We start from the raw sequence: 27244 nt of genomic DNA on the forward strand, positions 1-27244 counted from the left end.
TGCTTCATAACTTGTTTGCTTCTTCCGTCATGAATAGTTTTGCTTCCGATGCACCAGAATTCCTTAACTTCGTCTACTTCGTGATCACCCATATTTTGACGTTAATTTTTTCGCTGTTTTCATTTGTGATACATCTCATTACCTTTGCCTTTTTCCAGTTTTCTCTTAATCGATATTCTGAACTCACCGGACTGTCCGTTCATTCAACTGCTTCGGTAGTTTTTCTTCATTTTAGCTGAGCTTAGCAATGTCATCAGCTAATCTTACCACTGATATTCTTTCACCCTGAATTTTAATCCCACTCTTGAGCCCTTCTTATATTTCCGTCATTGCTTCTTCGATGTACAGGGCTGAAAAGCTGCATCCCTCTCTTACACACTTTTTAATCGCACTACAGCATCTACCGCGCTGCAAAGCAATCTTCATACTGGGGGTCGGGTATATTGCTTGCTGAGCTTATGAGTTATGCACAGTGGTTTGGCGATCCACAGCACACAATTCACATTGCATTAGTCAATCTACTTGTGAGGCTTCAGTACATTTTAGTAGTAGTAGTAGCAGTACTGGTTGTCATTGTTGCTTGTGAAGTTATGGATTAATCATAAGATAGAATTTGTTTGAACTCTTTAACATGATCATGTGTTACTTCAAAGCATGATGTATGAAAGATACTCTCGCCGCTCTTACAAACTTCCCTTAACAGGAAAAATCCACAGTATAGTGCTCTGTTGTATTGGTTTAGACGTCATGGAGAAAAAGCGGCTCTCGTTTCTTAGAGTCTGCAGTGGAAGGTGCGATGTGAGAATACGGGGTATGAAGGTGCCTTGACTGAGAAATTTGGTTTTGTCATTTACAGGTACGCATTATTCGGCATGTGCGATAGGCTTAAGTCACGTAACTAAGGGGTATTTACAGAAATATCTACAACAGATCAAAGTGGATGACATACACAAACACTCTTCTTCGGTGAGAAATACACGTCCACTTTTAAATCGATGTATGTATCGGTAAATTTTTCATTTGCTAAGACAGCTTCAGGAAGTGGAGACAGTAGGACGACGCCACATGCAATGTAAGCGACATTTTGGTTTTCAAAAAGATAATGGTAGAACTGGCGACACATAATTGTTGTTCCCTGAGGAGACCTACATTAGCCCTGCTGGGACTGTCAGAACCCTCAAACGATTATTATTGCACATCGCAAGCCATGGTTTTGGTTGATTTGGGGTCGAGCTGGCTGATAATCGTCTTCGAGGACCTCTTCTTCTGCCAACAAGCGTACATGGGGCAGCCTAACAATATTTAGGAGACACCTCGTGCCGGCTCAGATGAAAGATCTTTCGTGAATAATAAACTTTCTTCATTGCACTTTCATAGGCCTACTGGATGCTAAAACCTCTCTATTAAGGGTGACGAAGCCGCTGCACATTTCATTACTGAGGTACGAAAAAAGTAACTGCCGACATTGTTAAACATTTAATAGGTTGAGTGGTGTCTGTTGTGTTGCTAGCGTGTTCGTCTGATTTTGGGGCTCTTCACGCTCTCCCTTTATGTTAGTAGTTATGCGGGAATGTTGTGAATCTATATCTATACATATTATAAATTAAAGTCCCCCACCGCGTTTTTTCTGTTTATATGTGAAGGCTAATCTGTATAACTAATGTAGGGATTTTATACAGTTTTCAATAATGTAGACAATGATTCACAGGAAAGATTTGTATACATAATTATTCATTACCGCACCGCCAAACAGGTCGTGAGGCAGTACACACTTCGCCTTACCCGTGCGAACCCGCGGCCGGTCGATAGTATTACTTAAATTGGTATTAAGATTCGAGCTGATTACACAGAATCAGTTATGCATTTCATGACGTGTAAAATAATTCTGTCACGTTTGACAGAAGGAGATTGTCGTCACTGTGAACGTCTCAAACGAGCTATTTAACTCTTGGTTTAAATTTGTTGGAGCTCATCTACGTTAAAATCTAGTTCGAACTTAGGAGGACAAGAGAAAAAGTAAAGGAAATTGTTTTTTCAATCTATTAGTTGACAGCAATGACTGAATCGTGATATGCCTTAACTTCACTGTTGTTCTTTTTCTTGTAACTGTGTACGTTGAGGGAAAAAGTACGTTTGTAGCGATTTTGACTGTCTTGTTGCTGTAAGAAATGAAAGGAGTGATTAGTTTTCTGCGCTCTGGATGAACTAAAGCTGCAGAGATTATTCGCAGAATGCAGCTGCAATATGATGACAGCTGTCATAGCATGTGAAAAATTTACCGGTAGATAAATCGATTTAAAAGTTGACCTGTGTCTCTCAGCGATGAGGAGTGAGTAGGTCATCCACTACGAAATAGAGCACTGAGAGAGGTGAGAGAATGGTTGGTGATAATCGGCGTGCTAGAATTAATGATGTGGGGCGTGAAATGAACACTAGCTACGGTTCAGCATTTACAAAGTCCGTTTTTCTCTAAATTACCGCAGAGTTTGTACTCATTGGGTATTATAGAACCAATACAAAAAAACACGAACAGACGCGTTGGGGACTCTCGTCATCAAATTTACGGCGTTATGATGTGGAAGGGGAAGATTTTCACAGACGCACAGAAATCGCTGATGAGACATGCAGGCATCACTATGGTAAACGGCAGACTAAGGTGTCGAAGCATATATTGTCGCCTACAGCAAAAAGCTGCTGATGACAGTGGTTTGGGACACTACTGTGGACTACTGCGAGGTACGAGGCATAAAATCCAACCTAAGAAGAGACAGAAGCTAATAAACGTTGTCATTTTTCTTCAGGATAGTGCCCGCTGTCATGTAGCTGGCACAACAATGCAGTACATTCGTAACTTGATTATGAGATGCTGGCGCACCAACCCTTCAGGTCTACCCCCTCCCCCCCCCCCCCCCCCCCGAACTTCAGTCCTGTATATGTAATGGTCAGAGACTTTTGTATTGGTCTTCCAATTTTTGTGAACGACTGTTTCGTTGAACTGCAACTGAGAACTTTTCGGTTTGCAACCTACAACTGACCATATCCTCATATGGTGATTCTCGAACTAAATCTGATGCTTATGATTAGCATTATGGCTAACAAACAATACAAGCTCCTTAAACTGCATACATTTGGTAGGAAGTAATATAGAAAACGTGAGATATGTCGAAAGATTACTGTATATTCCCCATTTTTCGACACGAAATGTAAACGTCTGCTGTGCAGGAGGCGGTTATCTACTGGCCTATTACACATATAGACAAATCTTTGTCACTCTTGCTTGTGGAAATCGACTAACGCAGCGTTCTTCCTAGGAAAAAAAGCTGGCAAATCACATGCTGAATGATGGGGCTCTAAGGCTTTGAAAGGTGGGTCACGTTAAGGAACTTAGTCGATGAGTAGAAATATGAACGATTAGCCCCTTCCAAGCATAAATGAGAATAAACTCGCGTTTTCAGACGATATTTGTTGAAGACAGCTTGTCGATTTTACATACAGATGTTTTGAGATATTCTTTTGTTTTTTGTGGTCTGTGACCATGTCAACTGAGGAGTTTGATGGACTAAAGGGCATAAATGCCGTTATGCCCTCTTTCCACCCGAGTGCTGATTCGATTCCTCCTTATCTAAATTATCGTTCTTGACAGTTTCCGCTCTATATCTTACATGAAGTCCGAGAAATTGCTTTCAAAAGGCGGTTCGTGGCAGTTAACTTTCAACTTCTTTGTCGCCAATTTTTTACCTATTGCTGTGGCGTAATTACAGTGAAAATATTTCTACAATTGATATTAAAAAATTAGTAAAATAAATGAACCAGAGACAGAGAATCATTTCAAAGAGAGTAAGAAGAGAATAAATGCTGGTAGCATTTATAAAAATAAGAAAGCGATTATTACCGAAGAAAGTAATTTTCAGCCTGTTATTCGAAAGGAATGTGATGCAGCAGTGACTTCTAATACGCAGGAAACTGTTTCGGCTATTTTACAGTTCCAGTGATAAAGCCCAATATGATGCGTTTATATCAGGATGATGTCAGAGTAAGCAGATTAAAGAGATAACCAAGGCACCCAAACGTAGCCACAGAAAAAAGGTGTGGGGTTTATTCATTGCTAGGCCAGGTTTGTAAATTGGCTGTCTGAAGATACTTTCTTTTAAAGTGTTCATGGTATTACAAAGTCGTTTGAGAACTGTCCAGAAGAAAGCTATTCCAGAAGACTGCTTCGAGGAAAGAAGAGGTAAGCACGCAAATAGGACCCATAAAATAAAAGATGATGTTTGAATGCGTGTAAATGAGCATTTATTGATCATTCCTCACTCAAGTTCACGTTACTCTGCGTCTGAAACAAGCAAGTTGTTCTTTGATAATCTGAATTTGAATGTCAATATATTGTTTACTCTCTTTTAAGAGTTCTACCAGTTAATGTATCGTCGAAAGGTCAATATGAAATGTCATGCAGCATTAAGGCTTTTTACAGGTGACCAGAATCTGACGTTTGTGACTTTGGATGTGAAATTATTACAAGATTTAAAATGGAAGAAAATGAGCTTGAATGTAAGCAACAGTTTTACAAAACACCCATGAAGGTTTATTACAAAGAAAGAAAAGGATGCTATTGCACAGTGTAAGACAGGTGGTACTTTTCTATGTTTGGAATCTTACTTACTATGCCGAAAACCTGCTATTGCGAAAACTAGTGATTAACGAATAGTTCAAAAGTCTTCTTTGGGTGTACATTTTCTATATACATTTCCATAGTGCCGGTGCTTTGTACTATTTACTGGGATTTTCCATAACTTTATATTCAAGAAGCTTCAAAAATCATCAAATTTTAAGTAAATAATTATTTTTCCTGATGTAGCAAGAGGCCAAAACAAAAATTTTGTTATGACTGCTTCCTACACATAGCTGGAAAAGATAAAGGTATTACAACAAAAGAATGAAGGCTTTCACGACCGGGTGACATGGCTGTTGATATACTTTCCGGGATGTGAGGTCGTGGTCCAAGAACTTTTCTGCTCCTTACGTTTCGTCCAGAACTGTGCTGGACTTCCTCAGAGGCGCTGCTCCGCTGAGTCTTGCCGACTCAGTCGTAAGGAGCAGAAAAGTTCTTGGACCACGACCTCACATCCCGTAAAGTATATCAACAGCCATTACAACAAAAGGCCGGCCGCGGTGGTCTAGCGGTTCTAGGCGCTCAGTCCGGAGCCGCGCGACTGCTACGGTCGCAGGTTCGAATCCTGCCTCGGGCATGGATGTGTGTGATGTCCTTAGGTTAGTTAGGTTTAAGTAGTTCTAAGTTCTAGGGGACTGATGACCATAGATGTTAAGTCCGATAGTGCTCAGAGCCATTTGAACCATTACAACAAAAAACATTCTTCCAGTGCATGGCCTCTTTTATAATCAGTACGAAAAACTTCGCTATTTATGTAAAGAATTTAAAGAAGGTAGGAAATGTTATTCAAAAGAATAGTACGTGCCACTTCTACAGCAGTACAGGGAGAAGTCTCAAACATTCCAAGTCTGTGATGAAAGTGAGGTTATTACAAGCTGGAAGATTAATTAATTTAGTTATTCTCGCTAAAGCCAAAGGGTAAATATCCTTTTGAACTCCAGTCTTATGCGAGAAAACAACTTATTAGAGATGGTACAACCAGAGCATAAAAATATAATTCAATGTTATCATGTCTTTTTTATCCATAAAGAACCATTCAGCCTAAAGACATGTCTTTCTTTGGACCAATCAAGAAACTAGCAACAGGAGCAGCAAAGTTGCAAGATATTCAGGAACTGTTGTGTTTTCTTCCTAATATAGTCAAAGCTTGGTATGAAGAAATTTTGGAGATTGTCAACACTAACGAAGCTGCTGATTCTGAGAACTGCAAGGTACAAGACCTCGACTGAAAATAAAAATGTTCAAATGTGTATGAATTCCTAAGAGACCAAATTGTTGAAGTCATCGGTCCCTAGGCTTACAGACTGTTTAACCTAACTTATGGTAAGAACAGCACACACTGACCCATGCCCGAGTGAGGATAATAAAAAAAGAGGAGTTAACTGATATGATGTGGAATAAACCTGTACAGCGTACTTGCAGTGTGAATTGTCATGTGTTATATAATTTTTAAGTAATTCCTAGTTCACACGATAATTTAGCAACAAAGAAAAGCAACATTACAACTAACATTACATTACTTGTTAAGACTTTCTTGGGTTGATGTAAAAAGTGTGTAAACCATTCACCGTATTTTGGCACATGTATCACAAATATAGTTATTATCATTATGTGCAAGCACTGATTTGTCTTATTAAAAATGTTTCCTAATTCATCATAATAAGTTGAGGAACCATTATTTGTTTTCAGTAAGATAATACACATTCATATATTAAACTCACTTTTGTCTGGAATGTACTTTTTTAACTTATTCCTTTGTGAACCACCATCTCGTTTAGTTTGTTTGCATAGTTGGAAAATTATTGCTGATATAACTTTCTTAGTGTTTCTATCGTTATTTCTCTGTCAGTCTGAAATGTGGTATCGTGTATTGAATTCTGGCCAGCGGACTCGTAGACAGTACATGCTATTTCCGCTGTTGTTTAGCTACAGTACTACAGCACTATCATTGCCCGCACATATAATTTCTCTTGTAAATATATTGATGTCTGGTAATTAATTTCTGCCTAATGACGGATTTTTTCAGAAATGCAGTAGGACCTGTGGTGTTACAGATCGATACCACCCCACCGGCGTCTCAGTTGAAGGGCTTATTTCAATAGTGATACAAGTCCATCACCTCCACTTTCCTGCCTATAATGCTTCTGCAATTAATGATCCAAACAAACTGAAAGAAAGGTTCATCTCTAGCAAGAAGCCATATGCTTGAATATTTCTGGTATCTCAACTGCAGATTTTTCAGCGCTCATTTAACTATAGGTCTCTGTATCTCACAACGAACAAAAATGGACTTGATGTCAACGGAAACGCATGTTTTCGACAGACGTCGACAGCCGTCGCGCGGGGACCTGCCGGATCAGACGATTGTGCGCCCCGTGGGTCACGCCTTCAGCGGCTCCGGCTAAGAGCGCCCTCTGCCGCCGCGATACAGGATGGCCGGTGGCAGCTCCGCGGCCCACTCTCACATGAAGACCGCACGGCCGTTGGGTCGGGGATTTGTCCGAAATTTTGTGTGGACCCCTAACACCTCACGTGGTTAAAATATTAGGACGCACTACTCGGAAAATCCCGGGAAAAATCGATCCAAAGTTTCTTAGGTGCCTTACGAGTATAAATATTAGCTCAGCACCGAGCCGCCGTGTGGCCTCGAAGTTCCGCTTGGGACGCGACAGCGATCAGACGTGTCGGTACTTCCGCGTAGTCGTAGCGCCGCAAGCAGAGTTTAGAGAAATTCTTGGAATGTGACCTGTGAGATTTTCAGTGCTTCTTCACTACCGTCGTACGCAAGCTTCTTAATTCACTCCGGTCTTGACTGCTCATATAGTGCAGTTATGACTCCCAGTGTACCCCGTAAGAATACTCTGTGTTTTGCATTTGAGAATGCAACCGAGTTCTCTAGAAATCCATGACTGGATAGTAGATATTATTGGCATCACATCCGATCAGTTCCACACAGCATATTATGACATGGCGGAATACTGTTTCTTTGTGGAGTTTTTAGACCAGATAGAACTGGAGAAAATTTTGGTGAATACTGGTGGGAAAGCAGAGTTCCGACATCGTGATCAGTTGGTGAGTACAGTTTCAATAACTAACGCTGACATTGACTATAAACAAGTGCGAGTGTTCAATTTGCCACATGAGGTTGAGAATTGTTTTCTTAGAGATGTCCTCGCCAAATACGGTGACATCCGACAGATTAGAAACGAAAAATGGTCTAGCCGTCACAAACTCCAATGTTATAGTGGGGTTCGCTCAGTTGACATGGCCGTTAAAGTCAATATCCCATCCTATATAATGGTTTGTGTGTCCGCAGCTCGTGGTCGCGCGGTAGCGTTCTCGATTCCCGCGCCCGGGTACCCGGGTTCGATTCCCGGCGGGGTCAGGGATTTTCTCTGCCTCGTAATGACTGGGTGTTGTGTGATGTCCTTAGGTTAGTTAGGTTTAAGTAGTTCTAAGTTCTAGGGACTGATGACCATAGATGTTAAGTCCCATAGTACTCAGAGCTATAATGGTTTGTGGTTATAAGGCTCATGTCATTTACGAGGGACAAGTAGGCACTTGTTTTATCTGTAACACGAGTGGTCATTTACGAGACGATTGCCCACGGCGTGTTGTCGTACTTCGAAACAATCTGCAACAACGACAGAGATTAAAATTGGCTGACGTCCTAACTCAAAATCAGACGCCTTCTGTGACTGACTCCTAACCGAGTGCATTTGTGTCAGAGGACAACGATCTCGGTAACGGCACCTTCCCACCCTTCACCCTTGCCTCAAAAACCCGTGGCCAGTCACCCCTTAGCCACCGGTGTTGCATTATCTGTCGGTAACAAACGACGACGTACTAGTGACGTTAGTGGTTCCGGCGACCAGGTAGTAAAAAATCAAACCGATGACGCGGAGCCACGGGCCTCCACACAGGACACGCATGTGTCGGATGGCTCAGTTACGACCCGCCAAATTCCCATTCAACCGCACGACGCAGAAACTGACAGTACGAGGACAGTCGAGTGTTTACAGCAATCCGTTCCGATGCCGCTTGTCGACTCGCCACAGGTGGCCAACACACAAGAGGCGGCAGTCAGTCAATTGCAACTCGTAAACACAGAGGATGAAGCACGCGGGGTAGAGCATAACATAAACAGCCGCCACCTCGAAACTGCTTCCATACAACACGAGGACCCGGACAGCTGTATACAGTCAGCCAGTGCGGCTCCAAACAAACACAGTGAACCTACTGAAGCCCCGTCTTCGGACTTGCCGTCACCCGTTCCGAAGCAAGGACTTTCACATACTGCTTATAGCCATGACTCGCCGACTCCGCCGTCTTCTATGACACTTCGGACGACTGTGAGACGGCAAAATAAAGTTAAACCAAAGGGCTCCGTGGCTGGAAGTAACTCAAAAAATAAAGTCAGCGCAAAAACCGGTACAAAACCTGCGGATGTAGGTTTGAAGTCCGACGGTGAGATGGATTGGGCTTCCTACGCTTCCCATCACCCACAAGTCTCGGGCGATCATGAGTCAAGCTTATAAGTTTTCGTCCCTGAACATTAACAGAGTTAGAACAGATTTAAAATTAGCAATGCTACGGCAGTTTATCTTTGAGTCCGAAGCTGATATAGTTCTGTTACAGGAAGTTTTCATGTATCAGGATTTGCAACAATCGTAAACACCGTGGCGGACGGGGGTACAGGTACGGCCATTCTATCACGAGACAAAATCCGAGTGAGCAATATCGAAATGTTGGATTCCGGTAGAGGCATAGCTTGCCAAATTTTTGACGTCACCCTCGTCAATATCTATGCTCCATCTGGAACGACCTTAAAATCAGAAAGAGCAAACTTCTTTCAACAAGACATCATATACTTGCTACGCCGCAACCCAACCCAGTTGATAATTAGTGGTGATTTCAACTGTGTGATCCACAGGAAAGACCAATCGCCAAACTTTAATTACTGTAGGGAACTACATGATCTGGTGCGTCACCTGCAGCTGAAGGATGCGTGGGAACTAAAATTTCCCACCCTGCTAAAGTACACGTACCTGACCACCACCGCATGTAGCCGTCTAGACCGTTTGTACATCTATGAGAGCATTTGCCAACATATTCTGGACGCCAATGTCATTCCGGCTAGTTTATCCGACCACTGCGCCCTCTGTGTCACGATAAATCTGGCCAAACAGCACATTAAATGGCATAGCATTCCGTGGAGCCTAAATGTTTTTATTCTCGCCGATGCCGCGCTACAAGATGTCATCTCCACGACATGGGCGGATTGTCTCAAACAATGCTGCAGATATCCGAGCAAGATAGCCTGGTGGAATGCTGTGGTCAAACGGAAAATGCGATTATCCTGAAGAAACTACAGTTGGCAACGGGCGCAAGATGTCAAACGCACGATTGATTTTTACCACACAGTTCTGCGAGAGTTGTATGCGACTACGACACCAACCAACACACAGCTGACGACCATCAAACAAATAAAGGCGAAGCTTATAGACATAAAGCGAACGCAACTTGAAGGACTGAAGATCAGATCTAAAGCAAAATCGCTTCAAGAGGACGAACTTGCATCGCTGTATCACCTCATAAAACATCGTGCCCATCGCAAACGAGCTTTTATCGGGGAGCTGGACACAGATGATGGACTCTGTTTGACCCGACAGAGTGATATTCTTACTGCAGTTTACCGGTACGTCACGGATCTGTACTCACAATGCGATACATATGGTGATGACGGCGGCGATATCGTGCGTGCTCTGCCCACCGTAGTCACGACTGCGGACAACTCGGTGGTCGTACACCATTTTTCTCCAGACGAAGTCCTTGAACTGATTTCTGGCTCGCCATCGAATAAATCCCCTGGCCCTGATGGTTTGCCACGGGAATTTTATGTGCGTTTCTGGCCCATAATCGGACACGCATGAAGTGATGCGAGGGAGTGACGTGCCGGCCGCAATGAAGGAAGGCCGAATTGTATTGCTACCAAAAAGCAAACACCGAAAAACCTTAGATAACTTCTGACCTTTTACTTTACTCAATTTTGATTACAAAACCTTTGCCAGAGCACTCAACAGCAGATTGTCTCCGTTAATGAAGCAAGTAATTCACAACCATCAATCATGCTTCCCTGGTCGCACTATTATGACGCCCCTTTCGGAATATAGAGATGTAATAGCCATAGCGTCAGTCACTAACGTGAATCTCGCATTGCTGTTTATCGACTTTTGCAAGGCTTTTGATCGAGGTCCAAAGAGGAGTGCCGCAGGGGATGTTATTTGTTTTATCGCTCGAGCCGCTCTTACGCTCTATTCATGACAAACTTGCAGGCCTTTCGATCGCCGGGACGTCCTTCGTGGTTCGTGCTTACGCCGACGACGTCGGAGTGTTATTGCGCAACGACGGAGACGTATCAACCGTCAAGACCGCGGTAGACGAGTACTGTCGTGCTTCCGGTGCTAAAATCAACGCCGGTAAATGCACCTTTGTCAACATTAGAGGATTCGACGCAGTTATTATACCTTGGGCGAAGCGTGTCGAAGCCCACACCACTCTTGGGATGATTATCGACAAATGCCCGCTAAAAATGAATGCAAAAAAATTGGAAGCAGGTCATCAATAGAATGCAAGGTGCCATCTATGAAAACAATTGGCGGTCCGTTAACATTCTCCAACGCATACGACTCCTCAGCAGTTATATATGCAGTAAAGCGTACTATATGACCCAACTATTTCCAGTCCCCAAGATGCAGGCCAAACATGTGATGAAACTCTCTAATAGATTTATCTGGCAAGGGCATCTGTTCAAAGTGAAATACACCACGCTGACGTCTTCCAGACAGGCCGGCGGACTCAACAAGCATGACATTAACCGAAAGTGTACTGCGTTATATATTAAACGAATCACTCATTTGTTGGACAAGGAACCTCTCAGCGTAGCCAGCTGGCTCTTCCGAACCTTACATCCCACCGATATGCACCCACCCATTGATGTAGGTAAAATACATTACAAACTACATGTCAAGCAGTTTTTTCTTGAAGTAAGCTATATTGATGGACATTATTTCACGCAGTATTTACTGGCGACGCACCTGTTATTAAAAAGATAGACATCTCCAATAGTCCGGAATCCCATTGAACTTAAATACCCGAGGGTTCGTTGGAAGGCAGTTTGGGACAACATAAGTTTAACCGTCCACACTGCTGAAGTGGCGTCCACATGGTATAAAGTGGTAAACGATGCTATACCCACTAACGAAAGGTTGCATAGAATCGGTTTAAGTGACAGTGATAAATGCGTCCGCTGTGGTCTGGTCGACACCTTACGCCATCGCTTCACTTGTGGCGGTCATCTCATTAATTGGGAATGGGTGCAGCAGAGGCTGGGCCTGATTACCCGCAGCAGCCCAGCCAGCCACTGCACCGACACTCTGCTCTGGCCGGACACGGAACATTTTCCCGCTACCAAGAACAACACCGTGATGTGGATGTTAGGACAGTTTGTGACATATATCATCATCCACAATAGTGAAGATAATCTCATTAGCTTCGAGGCTTACATGAGAACGGCACGTTGGAAGATGAAACGTTACCCAAATATCAGGAAGATGTTTGCTAACATGTTAGACATAATTTTTGAAAAACAAGACGTAGGGTAATTCTCGATGCCGGTAAGAACACGAATCACATGCAAGACTATGTAGCGAACAAAATATGCAACGAATAAGGGGTTACACCTGTTCCTAGGACTGCTCCCGACTTCTCAATGGTGTTATTTACTTCGTTATGACGTTTTCATTAATTTATGTTTCCTGTGCATCTCTTGTTATCCGTTTGTATGCTCCAACTGACTTTGAGTTTGGACGGTTATGAATAAAATGACAGAACTGCCATTCTAGTTAAGACAGTCAATTATATATGTGTTTGCGTTTTGGTTCTATGTCTCTGTCTGGACTGAAGAGGCTATTGTCAGTTTACTACTTTTTGTTCTATTTTGTAAGCTTACAAATGGCACTATATTGAAATGTGTTCTTCAGTCTATTGTAGGATACAATTCGTGTTGAAACAGTTCCAGCACTTCATTATTTTGTTTTTTGTGCTTATGTACATATATGGATGTTTTATTAAAGGAGAAAAAAAAGGTGGTTAGGGCTCGGACACTTAAGCCAGAGGTCTCGGGTTCGATTTCTCCTCCAGCACTTCATTTTTTTTCTTCTGCTCCATTTTCTTTTGTTATTCCACCAATTATTCAGAAAGTTTGCCAAACCTACATTATCTCTAACAAATTAGCTACATTATTGAATAAAAATTATTTTCTTTTTGTCCAATAACACAATTCATGGCGGTGGGTTTTCCATTTTTCATTGCAAAGTATATGAGGAGAAACATTGGGTTTTTAATCAGAATAACAAAGTCCATTGGGAAACAGTTTTTATACATATAATAATTATAAAGAAGAACGGCAGCGGTAATTATCGTAAAAACAAACAAAGCAATAATTTTTGCGACATCTTACGCAACATATAAAAGCGGATATTGTACAATAACAGGGCGTTTGCAATAAATCTGTGACAAACATGCCCCATTAACATTTACGAAAATGTTTCGAGTTTCTGATAATTTTGAGGCAAACCAGGCATATGTCTCGTAACATTGGTGACGATAATTGATGGTGAATCATAGAATGAATTCTTATAGAATCTTCCCGGGAATTAATTTCACGATTCTCCTGTAACAATGCGCTGCAATTTTGCAAGCGCTTTATGAAATTTTTAACTTTCCTGTAAAAGTAAACATCACAAGGTTGCGTGACGGCTACGGTCGCTGGTTTGAATCCTGCCTTGGGCATGGATGTGTGTGATGTCCTTATGGTAAGTTAGGTTTACGTAATTCTAAGTTCTAGGGGACTGATTACCTCAGAAGTTAAGTCCCATAGTGCTCAGAGCCAATTGAACCATTTTTGAAAGAGAGCATTGCCATAGCTAGAATTACACTTGCTTGTATTTTTCTTAATTCAGTTGTATATGTGCTCCTAACTAAATAAATTTTGCCCTGTGGCTCAAATATTGTCAAACCATGACGGTCTCAGCGGCAGCAATATGTTGCTTATTTTTGTAATCAGCATCACTGAAGTCCCACAAACATCTATGCAAAACATAGATATCCAAAAAGCGAACATTATTCTCAGTTCCCCATTTCATATTTAAGTTTGTCTACGCTCTACGAAGACATATAACCTCAAAACTAATGCAACTAGTGTCGCCAAAGTTGGAACACGCCGAAGGTGTTTAGTTTCACCAACGAGTTGCGCAAGCGCCGGAGCGCATGCGCAGTGGCCAGTTGCGCAGTTGCCTGCAACATAGTGTCGTCGTGTAAGCTAGGCTTTAGCCAGCCTTTGAGTTTCCTCGTGCGTAAGTACCGGGAGCTTCACACTGTATGACACACTATAGTTTGCTTGTTGCAACAGCTGGACTTTATTGCTCTTTCTTATTTTGTAAAGTTTATTCACAACGCTTGTTAGAAGCTATAAGTTAAGTAGAACTTCTGTTTACTGTATTTACGTGTTCAATAATCATTTCTGCTCCTGTCCAGCTTCCCTACAGCGACAACTGCTACACCACACTGTAGCGCGTGTCTCCTTACCACTGTGTATGAAGGAGTACACAACACCGTCATCTCAGTCTCCAATATCAGCGACCGTAGTAAGCTCATGCCGTGCCCTGGGGATTCTAATAACAGGATTTTGATAATTGCAACTGCACGCACATTACACTCTCTTCTGCAGCCTCCCTCGGCAGCAAAGCAATATTTATTGCTTTTTGTAATTTTCAGTTTCACAAAGATAGGGTCAGTGAGTTGTGACAGACCGCAGACAAAACTTTATAACTGTAAGCCAGGATTGGAGGATGCCGAAATACATCAACTTTTCAAGGCAGTGTTTGTAGATAAATCAGTGGGGACGTATTATCGTAGTCAAATGTGAGTATATTTTCTCAGTTGCTCATGTATGTAATTGTGACCATTTTGACCTGATAAAGGTAGCAAAAGCTTGTGGTTTCCATGTTTGGTCCCTACAAGGAATGACCTACACTCTCTAAGACTATAATCATATATTGCATACTACCAGAGCATTACCATTTAAAATTATTATTTTATTCAACCCATACTGTGCCTACCACAAGCCCAGCTCAATTACTAGATCGAGTGGCAGGAATTAATTTACAAATTGGCAATGTGCACCAGTATAAACCAGCTAACAACGGAGGTACGTTTCATCATATAATCTTTTTCTTTAATACGAAGCGTGTTTTTAATTAAGTATCGTTTTGAAATAAAAATAAAACAAGTTCATTTTTTTAGCAATTTTATATTTACGTGAAAGCCTATGCTTTAAGATTCTATCCTACATAATTCCCAGAAATATTAAGGCATTTGAATACCATTCTCGTATATGCCGCCTGATTAGGCAACTATTTCATAAAGCTCACTTCTTGATACTTGAGGAAACTCATCACACAGTTTCGAAATCGTAAAGCGTCTGTTCTCTCTCACTTATTCATCAACTTTCTGCACCAAATAGTCAGTAATGACTGAGGGTCAACCACTTCAACCACGTTCATCGACGTTCGTATGCCATTCTCTAAAAGATCTCGCCGATGTTCGTACCATTCCATTGTTCATAATGTTTTTCCGTACACTTCACTGACATGACGATGAATTTCTGCCGCTTTCACGCCTTCACCATAAAAAAATTAATAAAAAATACACCGAATCACAGCGCATGTTTCACAGTCGGTGAGATTACAAATACTCAGAAGCAAACTCAAACACTTGTCTTAGTTTTATTTCAAAACGGTACTTACTTAAAAAACACACCTCATACTATATTCGTAACACTTTTGTGCATATACAGGGTGATTATAATTAAAGTTAGACTTTCAAAACGCTGCATAAATAACACCTATGGTCAGAATAACGTCAATTTGCATCGGAACATTATCGGAGAAGGGAGAAAAAGTATGGCAGAAGAAAAAAAAATGTGAAAATTGATCAACAGATGGCGCTGTATGTGCCAGAATACGTAAATGAAAACACCTGTCTTGCGCATGACCCACTGAAGTTGGTATAAACACGCTGAGTACACGGCTTTTCCTCCTTTCGCGTCTGCGACGTTCGCCATGACTGTCTCAATGCAGGATTGCGCTCTGCTTGTAAAGCTGTACTACAAGAAGAATGACTGTACATACGTCGCTCTGCCGAACTTCCGCACACTGAAGGGTTCTAAAACAGACGTTGGTCCGATGACTGCCGTGGGTCTGGAGAAAATGATTCGGAAATTCGAAAATACGGGTTATTTTGGTGTGCAACCTGGTCGAGGGAGAAAACGAATTGATTCGGCGTCAGTGGAAGCAGCGGCCACAGCAATGCAGGAGGAGACGAGTGATGGTGTGCAAACGTGTAGTGCACGAAGCTTTGCCCGAACATTGGAAAAACCAGTGATCACGGTGCGCAAAATCCTACGAAACATCCTTCTTTGCTATCCATTAAAAGTTACGCTTGTGCGCGAGTTGCTTCCTGTTGACCTGCCAGCCAGAGAGACCCTTGCTTTAGAATTTCTTGCTCGCGTGAAAGTGGACTGGCCGTGGAAGATTTTGTGGAGAGACGAAGCCAACTTCCATCTGACAGCATATGTCAATACACGGAATTGTCGAATATGAGCAACGAAAAATTCACACATATGAACCAGTACCTCTTCATCCTGAAAAGGTCACAGTGCGGTGCGTATTTAAGGAATCATTTATCATAGGGCCATATTTTTTTTCGAAGAGACAGGTGCTTGCGGCCCTGTTACCTTCACCGTCGCTGGTATGCGCTGAGTGTCTTTTGCAGAACCACGTCATTCCAGCTCTCCAACAGCCTGGATGCGTGGATGGGATAATTTTTATGCAAGATGGCGCACCTCCGCAGATTGGGCAGTTAAGCAGCTGCTGAAGCGCCATTTAGGAAATACTAGAATTATCAGCCGCCACTTCCTAACAGCCTGGCAGTCCCGACTACCTGATCTTAATCCGTGTGACTTTTGGCTGTGGGGTTATCTAAAAGATGTTGTGTTCACTGTTCCGATTGCAGACTTAGCTACATTGAAGACACGCATTGTGCAAGACGCTCTGAACGTGACCCCGGAAACACTTCGATCATTTGTGGAACATGCTGTTTCTCGATTTCAACTTGTTATAGAAAACGGTGGACAGCATACTGAACATGGAAATTAATAATTCGATTTGATTTTTGTTGATGCTTTTCATGCGGTTTTTTGCCTCAGGACAATTAAAAACCGATTTCCCCATCCGATGTGATATGACCTTGCCGTCATCTATTGCTACAGCGAGCGCCATCTATTGCTACATTTTATAACTATTTACTTTTCTTCTGCCATACGATTTTCCCCTTCTCCGATAATATTCCGTTGCAATTTGACGTAATTCTGACCAGTGGTGTCATTTCTACAGCGGTTTTAAAGTTTAACTTAAAATATAATCACCATGTATTTCAGCCATCAAGTGGGTATATTAGAGCACGAAAAAGCAGTCGTTGCAAACCTGAGACGCAGAGGAGTCCAGATGAACCCGTTGGGCAACTTTTGGGTCTAAACTAACAACCTTGCACTTTGTTTTTTTATAAGTTGTGTATTTTTGATTTAGTTGAAGTTAGCATTGGCCTCAAGCTTGATCATGACTCTGTGCTTACTGTAATTAAAAGAATTCACATAAAATTATTGGTTTTTTAATACCATGACATGTAGCACATATACATTGTCACTTCAGCGGTGGTGGTAGCAAGGAAACTGAGAGACGAGTAAGATTAAGCTTTCATCTGGCAATACCTGCCAATATTTAGTGTGAGACACCACGGTAACCTTTCATTGTCTAGGGGAATTGGGACGATAGAAAAATAAAAATATTCAAGTACTCTCATCAGAAATTGTTTTATTTGCATTGTCAGAGTAGCAGGAAGACAGCCATCACTAGACGAAAACAGCAGGGGCGGCGTGGTACGCTGCAGCGACGGCAGGGGCGGCGGCGACGACGGGGGCGGCGGCGGCCACGGCGAGTCCGTTGAAGTTCTGCGCGATGTACTGCGAGCTGTGCGCCGTCACGACGGCTGGCGCGGGGGCGGCGTAGGCCACGGGGGCGGAGTAGGCCAGGGGGGCGAGGCCGGCCTTGGGGGCGGCGCTCACGCAGCAGGCGGCCAAGGCCAGCACCAGGGCAATCTGTAGGACAGGAAAAGTGTTGAGCTACCACTGTCTTCTGAATCTCATTACATACTGAAGTAAACCATCTATAGAACAGGTAACAGACAGTTAACTTGCAAGAGCTAGTGAAGCAGTGACCTCTCACTTTGTAACAACTAACGTCCATAGAATGAAGTTCTTGGCTGACACAAGCTCTTGGCGTCTGGAGCCATGTCATACGTTGTAGTGCAAGACTGGTACTGCTAGTTAACATGCTCTAAATAAGTGTGTTCTATAAAATGTTCTAAAGACTAGTGTCGCCATACAGGGTGGTTCAGATGTCCCTACCGATTCGTTTTATGCAATTTGCACTATGTTTCTATCAGTAACAGTATCCGGACGGGGAACAGCCGTGTAATCCATATAAGTTTCCTCTCGGAACTTTGGGTGACGAAAACGAGATCATACTCAAAAAATCGGAAGTGAGGATTGGCCATGAATTACGCTGTATTTTTGGAGCAACACATACCTGACTTCTGCCATACGTACCTAACTGTTTCCAACCTTCCTTCCTGTTATCACCAGTGTAGTTACACTACTGGCCATTAAAATTGCTACACCAAGAAGTAGTTCAAATGATAAATGGGTATTCATTGGACAAATATATTATACTAGAACTGACATGTCATTACATTTTCACGTAATTTGGGTGGATAGATCCCGAGAAATCAGTATCCAGAACAACCACCTCTGGCCGTAATAACGGCCTTGATACTCCTGGGCATTGAGTCAAACAGGGCTTGGATGGCGTGTAAAGGTACAGCTGCCCATGCAGCTTCAACACGATACCACAGTTCATCAAGAGTAGTGACTGGCGTATTGTGACGAGACAGTTGCTCGGCCACCATTGACCAGACGTTTTCAGTTGGTGAGAGATCTGGAGAATGTGCTGGCCAGGGCAGCAGTCGAGCGTTTTCTGTATCCAGAAAGGCCCGTACAGGATCTGCAACATGCGGTCCGTGCATTATCCAACTGAAACGTAGAGTTTCGCAGGGATCGGATGAAGGGTAGAGCCATGGGTCGTAACACATCTGAAATGTAACGTCCACTGTTCAAAGTGCCGTCAATGCGAACAAGACGTGACCGAGACCTGTAACCAACGGCACACCATACCATCACACCGGGTGATACGCCAGTATGGCGATAACGAGTGCACGCTTCCAATGTGCGTTCACCGCGATGTCGCCAAACACGGATACGACCATCATCATGCCAGTAGTGTATATAGGATTTGGATTCCTCTGTAAGTTTACTTCGTTTGTAGCATTTAATTGGAAACACCGATTAACAGGAGATAACATTGGAAGTATGGACGTAACAACTTCTTGGTATATGACCCCTGAATCATTTATGAATGATTATGTGTCATAATCTGAATGAACTTGCAGAGACATCCAGAACCTGTATGACTACGCTGCTTGTTACACAAAGAGAGACTGGAGACAATTCGATCAGTACACTTTGCTCTAAAAATACAGTGCAGCTCGTGGCCAAGCCTCACTTGTGTTTTCTACAGTTTGATTCCGTTTGCTAAAGGCCGTCCAAAGCTTTGAGAGGGAACTTATATCTGTCGCCAATCTGGATAGCGTTCCTGATACAGAAGTAATGCCATGAAATGTACCACATGCTTGGGCATGTAAACAATTGGCATTTCAGTGCAATCATACACAATGGGTAAGAGCAACGTAATCTAAATTTTGTATGTGAGGAAAGACTCCGCCGTGAAAGCATCCTTCAGAAATCGTATTTGAAATTTGGTTGCTTGTTAAAAGATGGTGTTACGCCTCATGTTAGCAGGAGAAGCGTGTATCAGAACGTATGTGTATCAGCAGGTACTGGAAACTAACAACTGCAGGATCGTGGTACCTCGAGACGGAGGTTTATCGTTGTGTGGTGCTGCTGCCCACGTAGCTGGGATCCCCCGGCTGTCATGAAAGAAACGAATCAGTGGGGTCAGGATACCATACGTAAAGCCACGTAGAATAACTGTAGCGCTGCGCCTGAGAGGACAGCCGTATTATTCCCTTGGACGTGCCGCTTAGTGATGCCAAGTCACGTGCCTTGAGTCTGACAATGGGCCTGTTTGCTGGCGGAAACGAGTCCTGCAAACAGTGCGACGAAGGGTGGAGCACCACAGACTGTCAGCACCATGACGCCTCTGCAGAGAGATGGTGCAACCATCGACAAAGGTGGACACAAGAGTTGCACGACGTTATATTTCTAGGCCAGTCCCGGTTCTGTGTATAGCAACGTCATGGACGTATCCATGTGTGAAGAATGAACTCTACCAGATTGGTACAAGCCCAGTATCTGATGTAATGGCATATCATCTTCTGTTCGCTTTGCATGCCGTCTGTACTGCGGTTGCTACATTCCTGACATCGTGCCTTGTGCTTCTTGAAGTTTTCCCTCCGTACTGAATATTTTATGAGGTTTTGGTATTGCAGACGGGTCATGTTGACTTCTTGCCACAATATTTCGTCTGACAACTGTCCAGCCATTTCAGATGAGTGTCCGCCAGTGGAGATTTCTAGTTCACGGTGCCGGCTTGGAGCGAAAATTGGCTTGGAAACGCATGCCCATTGGTGGCCGCCAGAGAAGCGTCCTTTATAGAAATACACGTCCTCTGCAAATACTATTCCATCTGTGGTGCAGAGGCGTAAATAAGCTCTACACAAACGCATTAGAGTATCTGCAAGGTTACATTGGCGCACGGTAATTGCAGCCCACACAGGACCTCTGTGACGCGGTGTGATGGCGTAGAGTTGAAGCAGCATGGAATGACGTACGTGCATCCGTTATCGAAGTACAGCTCAGACGGATGCGAGCCCTTGTTGCAGGTAGAGGTGACGGCTTTGTGTATTTTTTGAACCATCTATACTCACAAATAGCATAAAATTTCAGTACCCATTCTTCTTAATGTACAGTATATGAACAATAGTGAACCTTCGCTCTTCGCTGTCCTTCCTAATTTTATGTCTGTCGATATATTAGGTAGCCTGCACTAGTTGCTATGTTTTCAGTGAATGTGTTTACACTTTCAAATTACACTTTATCTCTCTCTAGGGCAAACTAAAATTGGTTCTGGAATGGAAGTGCATATTCCGCACGAGCACGGAGTTACCGAAACGAAATGAATGTAAATTTGTGTTTACGTCCTTGCACCGCACTCATGCTCAGTGGCGTAACTAGCTAGGCGTTTGACAGCACAATGTTGGCATTGTTAATACGTGTGTCGTACTTTCTCGGTTGGTGGCCGCGAGAGAACGCCAGGGAGCATGCAGTATTGTACAACGATTGTTCTTTGGTCGTATTTTTTGCTACACACACTCCATAAAGCAACGGCAGACAGTATGTTTGAAGTAATAAGTTGTTCGTCATCGACCCTACCACGAAACACGCCTACAGTACACTACAGATGTAGGCTGATGTTTTCTGTAACGCACACTCCATAAAGCAACGGCAGACAGTATGTTTGGAGTAATAAGTTGTTCTCATCGACCCTACCACGAAACACGCCTACAGTACACTACAGATGTAGGCTGATGTTTTCTGTAACGCTGGAATCGGCATAATTTCTTGTCTTACGAGAAAAAGCGTTCACGTTTAATATCGCGTGTGATGTAACGCACCCACAGGCAATTCTTTCCTGTTGATTTTGACTTTTGCCCGAACTGTTCACTATACTTTGCGACCTCTCCCAAATACAACATCCTGCATTACAAAAGTAGATAAAATGTGTGTAGAAGAACTTAGTCACAACATACTCACACCACACAACGACATCATCTCATCGTTGTGGGTAAATGTGGATTGCATGACATCTGTAATACAGGTGTTGTCAATCAAAGACCCAACGATTGAAGTACACGTCAGGTCGAAATCAGAGTTTCAACTAAGTGGACCAAATTTAATCACAGTCGTTGAAATTCACAGTTACGATATTGACCTACCGATCAGCGTCTGCGAAAGAGGTCTACTTAAGAGGCTGCCAATACTACGTTTGTCCGTAATCTTCTGGAGTACTGCTGCCCGGTATGAGATCTGCACCAGAGGACATCGCAAAAGTTCAAAGAAGGGTAGCACGTTTTGTACTATCGCGAAACAGGGGAGAGAGTGCCATGGATATGATACGCGAATTAGAGGTGGGTGGGAATCAGTAAAAAACAAAGGCGATTTTAGTTGCGGCAAGATCTTCTTACTAAATTCCAATCACCAGCTTTCTCCTTCGAGCGCGAAAATATTTTGTTGGCGGTCACCTACGTAGGGCCAAATGATGGTAATAATAAAATTAGAGAAATCAGAACTCCTACGCCCTGTTTGAGACTGGAACAGTAGAAAACTGCTTGAAGGTAGTTCTCTGGGTTCTCTGCGAGGCACTTAGGCCTAATTGTGAATTGCAAATCATGTATATAGAGATGTAGATGTGTATTACGTATTCACATGCATTTAGAAAAAGGTGCAATGAAAGTGTGTTCTCAGGATCCATCTGTTAATCATGCATATCCAAATTTATTTATTGAACAACTTATACTTCTAAAAAAGACGTTGATGTATTATGGTTTCTAGAACACAACATTCCAACACCACGCAGAAAAGTACTTTCCAATATATTACATAATATCTGCCAAATATTCAGTCCAACTAGCGAATTAGTTTCGTACAAATGGGCTCGAAATAACGTCGTTGTTTATGTTGATCACTAGTAGTAATCGCTTCTAAATCAATTTTGCTTTATTACATATATTTTCTGTGCTTCCATCATACGTAAACTAACTATTCATTTGATACTGTTTAATACCATCAACTTGGCGCTATAGGTTAATGAATGTAGATTACCCGAATCGTTGGTCCCAGATATTTGCTGGTAGAGTATCCAGAATGTAAGCATTACTATTTTTAATTGTCTTTTGATATGGTGCATAATTATTACGCATCATAATAGAAATTTGTCTAGTCTTGCACAAATATTTCATTCCTCATGTCCTCCACGTAGGCTTACTGTGCATATATATGCCTGACGCTTTCTCTGTCTGTCGATATATTAGGTAGCCTCTCACTGGACTGCACTGCCTGTGTCGCTGGCGTTGCATTGTCTGAATCGAGTTCTCCACGAGACTGCTTCTCCTGACATCCCAGTAAGTATTAGTAGCTGCACTTCGAAAACGTGTTCACTTTCTTGCAATTGAAATCGCCTTCTTTTGCACAAACTACTTGAAATACACAGTTATCAGCCTATCTAATAAAACTGAACATAAAACATTCTTTGTGATAACTTGAAAACAATTACATTAGTAACCGGGGTAAAAGAAATAATGTTCCATTTGCATTTGCTTCTAATTCTTCACAATATCGAACGGCACATTTATAACTCAAAAACTGTTGAGTCATATTTAGTTGCGACGTGTAGGTTGACAGATGCATCTGTAGCAAATCTGAATCCAATCTGAGATTGACCGATGACCCATTAACACTTCGTGCACAATATCTTGCCAAAGTAGAAGACAGGAAAACGAAATGACGTTGATGGGCATCATAAGATTTTACTTGTGCTGCCATTACCAGCTGTAACGCTACTGCTGTGACCTTAATTGTGTGGATGGATCAATAGATGGTGAACATGAAAACTGATCCATTTCATAACCAAAGCACGAGTGTATGGATAGAATTTCTCACCCTAATGACATGTAGAACTAATGTGAAGTAAGTTCTTTTCCTTTCAGGTATGTAAGTATTGTGCAAAAACTTATGTCTAGCTTCCACTTGAGCTCCGGAATAATACGTCTACAAACGGTGATACTGCAGAAGCTGCAAAGCAAATAAAGGAATAGTATTATTTACACGGATTTTAAAACAGGCGTCTGGATTGATCTTTCTGTAGATACCACGCAGTCATTAAATTCTTTACTCAGAACGATTTATCGCCAATGGAAAATCACGGAAAGTTGTACGACTGTTCTTCCGGATATGTCCGAAGGTGGTGGTGGCGAGAAAGGAAAGGAAAGAGAAGGGATTACTGAAGTCAGCTGCCTCGGGACATTAAGCGGAATCAACGGCGACGAGTGAAAATTTATACCACACTGCGCTTTGAACCTGGGATCTCTTGCTTAGTAGGCATGTGCGTTAACCATGCTTCATCCGGAACACAGTGTTATCGCAACTGTGCGGACTGTCTCGGCTCCCCCGACGGCCGATCCACATTCCCACCGAGCGTCACCTATCTGCAGATGTTCACGTCCATTCTCGCTACTCTTGAGATTCCCGCAGGAGGTCGGACGTACTTATGTATCCGCACTGAGGAGGTGGGTCCATTGCCCATCCAGGCGAATCAGTTATCTGAATGCATGGTGTCTGTTCTTTTGGACAAGTCTGCTAACCTTCTGGGTATGTTGACGACTGTCATCAGTCGTCAACAGGCCCAGAACGGTCACCTCTGCTTAGCAAGCCAGAGAATCTGGTCAGCAGACGTTAGATTTCTGATGCGTTAAGGCATCTGTGACGTTATCTTTCAACAAGGTAATACAAGACATTCCTTGATACAGAATGTGCCGACTGTTGGGCTAAATAGAACGTCATCTTCATGTACTCATTACATGTAGTAACTGGTTGCGATACAATAGCACTCCAACAATCGCCAGCTGCAGCGATTAATGAAATCTGGTACAGATTTGAAGCAGCATGGAATAACGTACCAGAGTCTGTTGTCCAAGCTCAGTTCCACTCGATACCCCATTGCCTTAAAGGCATTATTGCCGCCATAGGTGACAACCTATGAGAGGCTCACACGGAAGCCGCATATAAGTGGTGTCAGATGAAAGGCAGTGGGTCAGAATAAGCGGTCGTTGTGCGGAGAAGAGCCGCTGACACTTGCATCATAGCGCTGCAGAAGTTGCAGAACGGACTCTTAAGCTCCCTTGCGCCTCCCCAGTCTATATTCAAAGTCATCAGCTGCACCAAGAGACAGGCATCCCGCTGTTGCGGGGCAGATGTCAGCAGACTGCTCGTGATTTCTACGATAAGGCGGGTCAATCCCGCTATCGGCATATCCTGGAACTGGGCCACCAACTGCACCGCAGGCCGACAACACAACGGCCGGATCTGCTGCAAGATTAATTTTCTTGGAAGCAGCCTCAGGACAATTCAGTATTACATCACCAGATGTCAATCCTGGTGTGAGAATTTTCTCCGCAGTAGCTTGAGGACAAACGCCTTTCAACACCAACTGAGATCAATTCAGTAAGTCAGGTTCAGCAGGAATAACAATTTGAAGTTTAACCTGCACATATGCCAAGCAAGGAATGCTCGCCAGATAAGCGACTAGGTGACACGTCTGAGTACTAAATTTCGCTTCCTACTTATTCTCCCTCCCCCCCCTCCCCAAATACCTGAAAATTCAATCAAGTATGCTTCCTACTACACACCCAAAACGCAACAGCAATGAAAATAGTGTGTGGAACTTTGTTGGCGTAACTCTAGGACAAGTGAAATTGATATTATCTGTCTGAAGGGCTATGTTAAGTGCTTTCTGGGAAGGGAAAAGGCATTCTTCTTAGTTATTGTCAGAGAATGAGAAAACAAACAAATGGCGAATTTTATACAAGCCATGTGTACGAAATGAAAGAAAATAATATTAGGTCTACAACTTTGCTTCCAACGTTTATCCTCGAAATTCGAGGCTTTATTGTGAAGAACTTACAAAAATTTACGATTCAAAGTAATTGGCCACCGCTTCCTCCCTTCTTTGACAGCATACGAATCCTGCGGAGCAATCGTCCCAATTTTGCACGTGTACATATGACTGGAAGTGCTGGTCAGTCACGCTGTGTACCATTTATCGAAAAAGGTGGTAGTCAAAGGGAGAAATGTCTATAGAATACGGCGGGTGATGTAGGACTTCGCATTTCAACCTTTCCAAGTATTTTTGACGAGATTTTCCATAGAGTGCTGAAATGCACCAGTTGCTTTCTATAACGATCTCTGTGATTATTTCCGTCGGTTTCAGTAACTTATGAAACCTCCTCTCTTCCACCACCATGCCGGTCTTCGACGTCAATATCACAGTTTTTGAAACATTTGAACCATTCTCTGCACGTTCATTCACTAATCGCTGCCTCAGTATAGGTCTTACCTAGCGTTTTATGAATCTCTGCTACAGATTTCTTAATATTAAAGCAGAAAATTAAAACTTCCCACATGGTGAGAATTGGGCTCGTAAATTGACACGTTCAGTCAAGAGTAACATTATGACGCATTGGCGAATCGACAAATATTTCGATGGCGTTGAGTTTGCAAACGCCTAGGATCATTGTATGACACTTACGACCTATGACCTGCACCACCACATGCCGCTATTGCCGTCTATTGCAAAGAACGGGGGCAAAATTTTAGACGTAATGTGTGAAAAAAAAGCATCTGGAGAATGCATGTGGTTGAAGGATAACTTAGAGATTTGATGTTTATATAGTTGGAACATCACCTGTATTCACTACCTTTGGCACCCTTGGACTACATCAAACGTATTATAATATCTATGTCCGAAGAGACTTTGCCTAATAAACAGATTGAACGTGACGTTGATGTACTGCATTTACAGGAAAAAAGTGAACAAAGAAGGTTGGTTTAATAGAAGACTTGGTTGAATATATGTCAATTTGTGCTTATAAGATAGTGCTTACGGCCATGCCCAGAGATGTCCACCTTGCCTCGTACCTGCAGCTATAGATTACACACAGTCTTACCTTGATCATGTTGTTGGATGAGCTGCAGACACACACACCGGCTCGAGTGCCTGGCCGCCGTATATATAGGCGGCTGGGAGGCAGCCAGCCGTGAGCCTTGCGACAGACAATGGCCACGCAACAGCACAGGTGGAGTGCCGAAAAAGTTACGTCGAGCAGCGGTCACATCCTGCACAGTTGCTTATCACGTGGAATGTGACACGAGGTCAGATAACGTTGATAACAACGGAAGCCCCTTGACGCTTTTCGCGAGTGATGTTATTGCGTACAGAGAAGTCGCAAAGCTAGAAAACTGTAGGCAAATGCAGAAAGACCTGCAGAGGACCGCCGGCCGGTGTGGACGAGCGGTTCTAGGCGCTTCAGTCTGGAACCGCGCGACTGCTACGGTCGCAGGTTCGAATCCTGCCTCGGGCACGGATGTGTGTGATGTCCTTAGATTAGTTAGGTTTAAGTAGTTCTAAGTTCTAGGGGACTGATGACCTCTGATGTTAAGTCCCGTAGTGCTCAGAGCCATTTTCAACCCGCAGAGGACCGACGCTA

At 42.9% G+C, this 27244-nt stretch overlaps 1 protein-coding gene across 1 annotated transcript in view; it reads right to left on the bottom strand.

Annotated features, from left to right (window-relative positions):
- Positions 1–26713, bottom strand: part of LOC124606194 — a 90715-nt gene extending 64002 nt beyond the window's left edge. The window contains exons 1-2 of the mRNA XM_047138162.1: positions 26705–26713; positions 17760–17945 (exon numbers count right to left, since the gene is read on the bottom strand). Coding sequence (XP_046994118.1) covers positions 17760–17945; positions 26705–26713 — 195 coding nt within the window. The remainder of the gene's footprint in view (positions 1–17759; positions 17946–26704) is intronic.
- Between the last annotated feature and the right edge of the window lie 531 nt (positions 26714–27244).

The sequence above is a fragment of the Schistocerca americana genome, chromosome 3, assembly GCF_021461395.2.
Source record: "Schistocerca americana isolate TAMUIC-IGC-003095 chromosome 3, iqSchAmer2.1, whole genome shotgun sequence".
Lineage (NCBI taxonomy): Eukaryota > Metazoa > Arthropoda > Insecta > Orthoptera > Acrididae > Schistocerca > Schistocerca americana.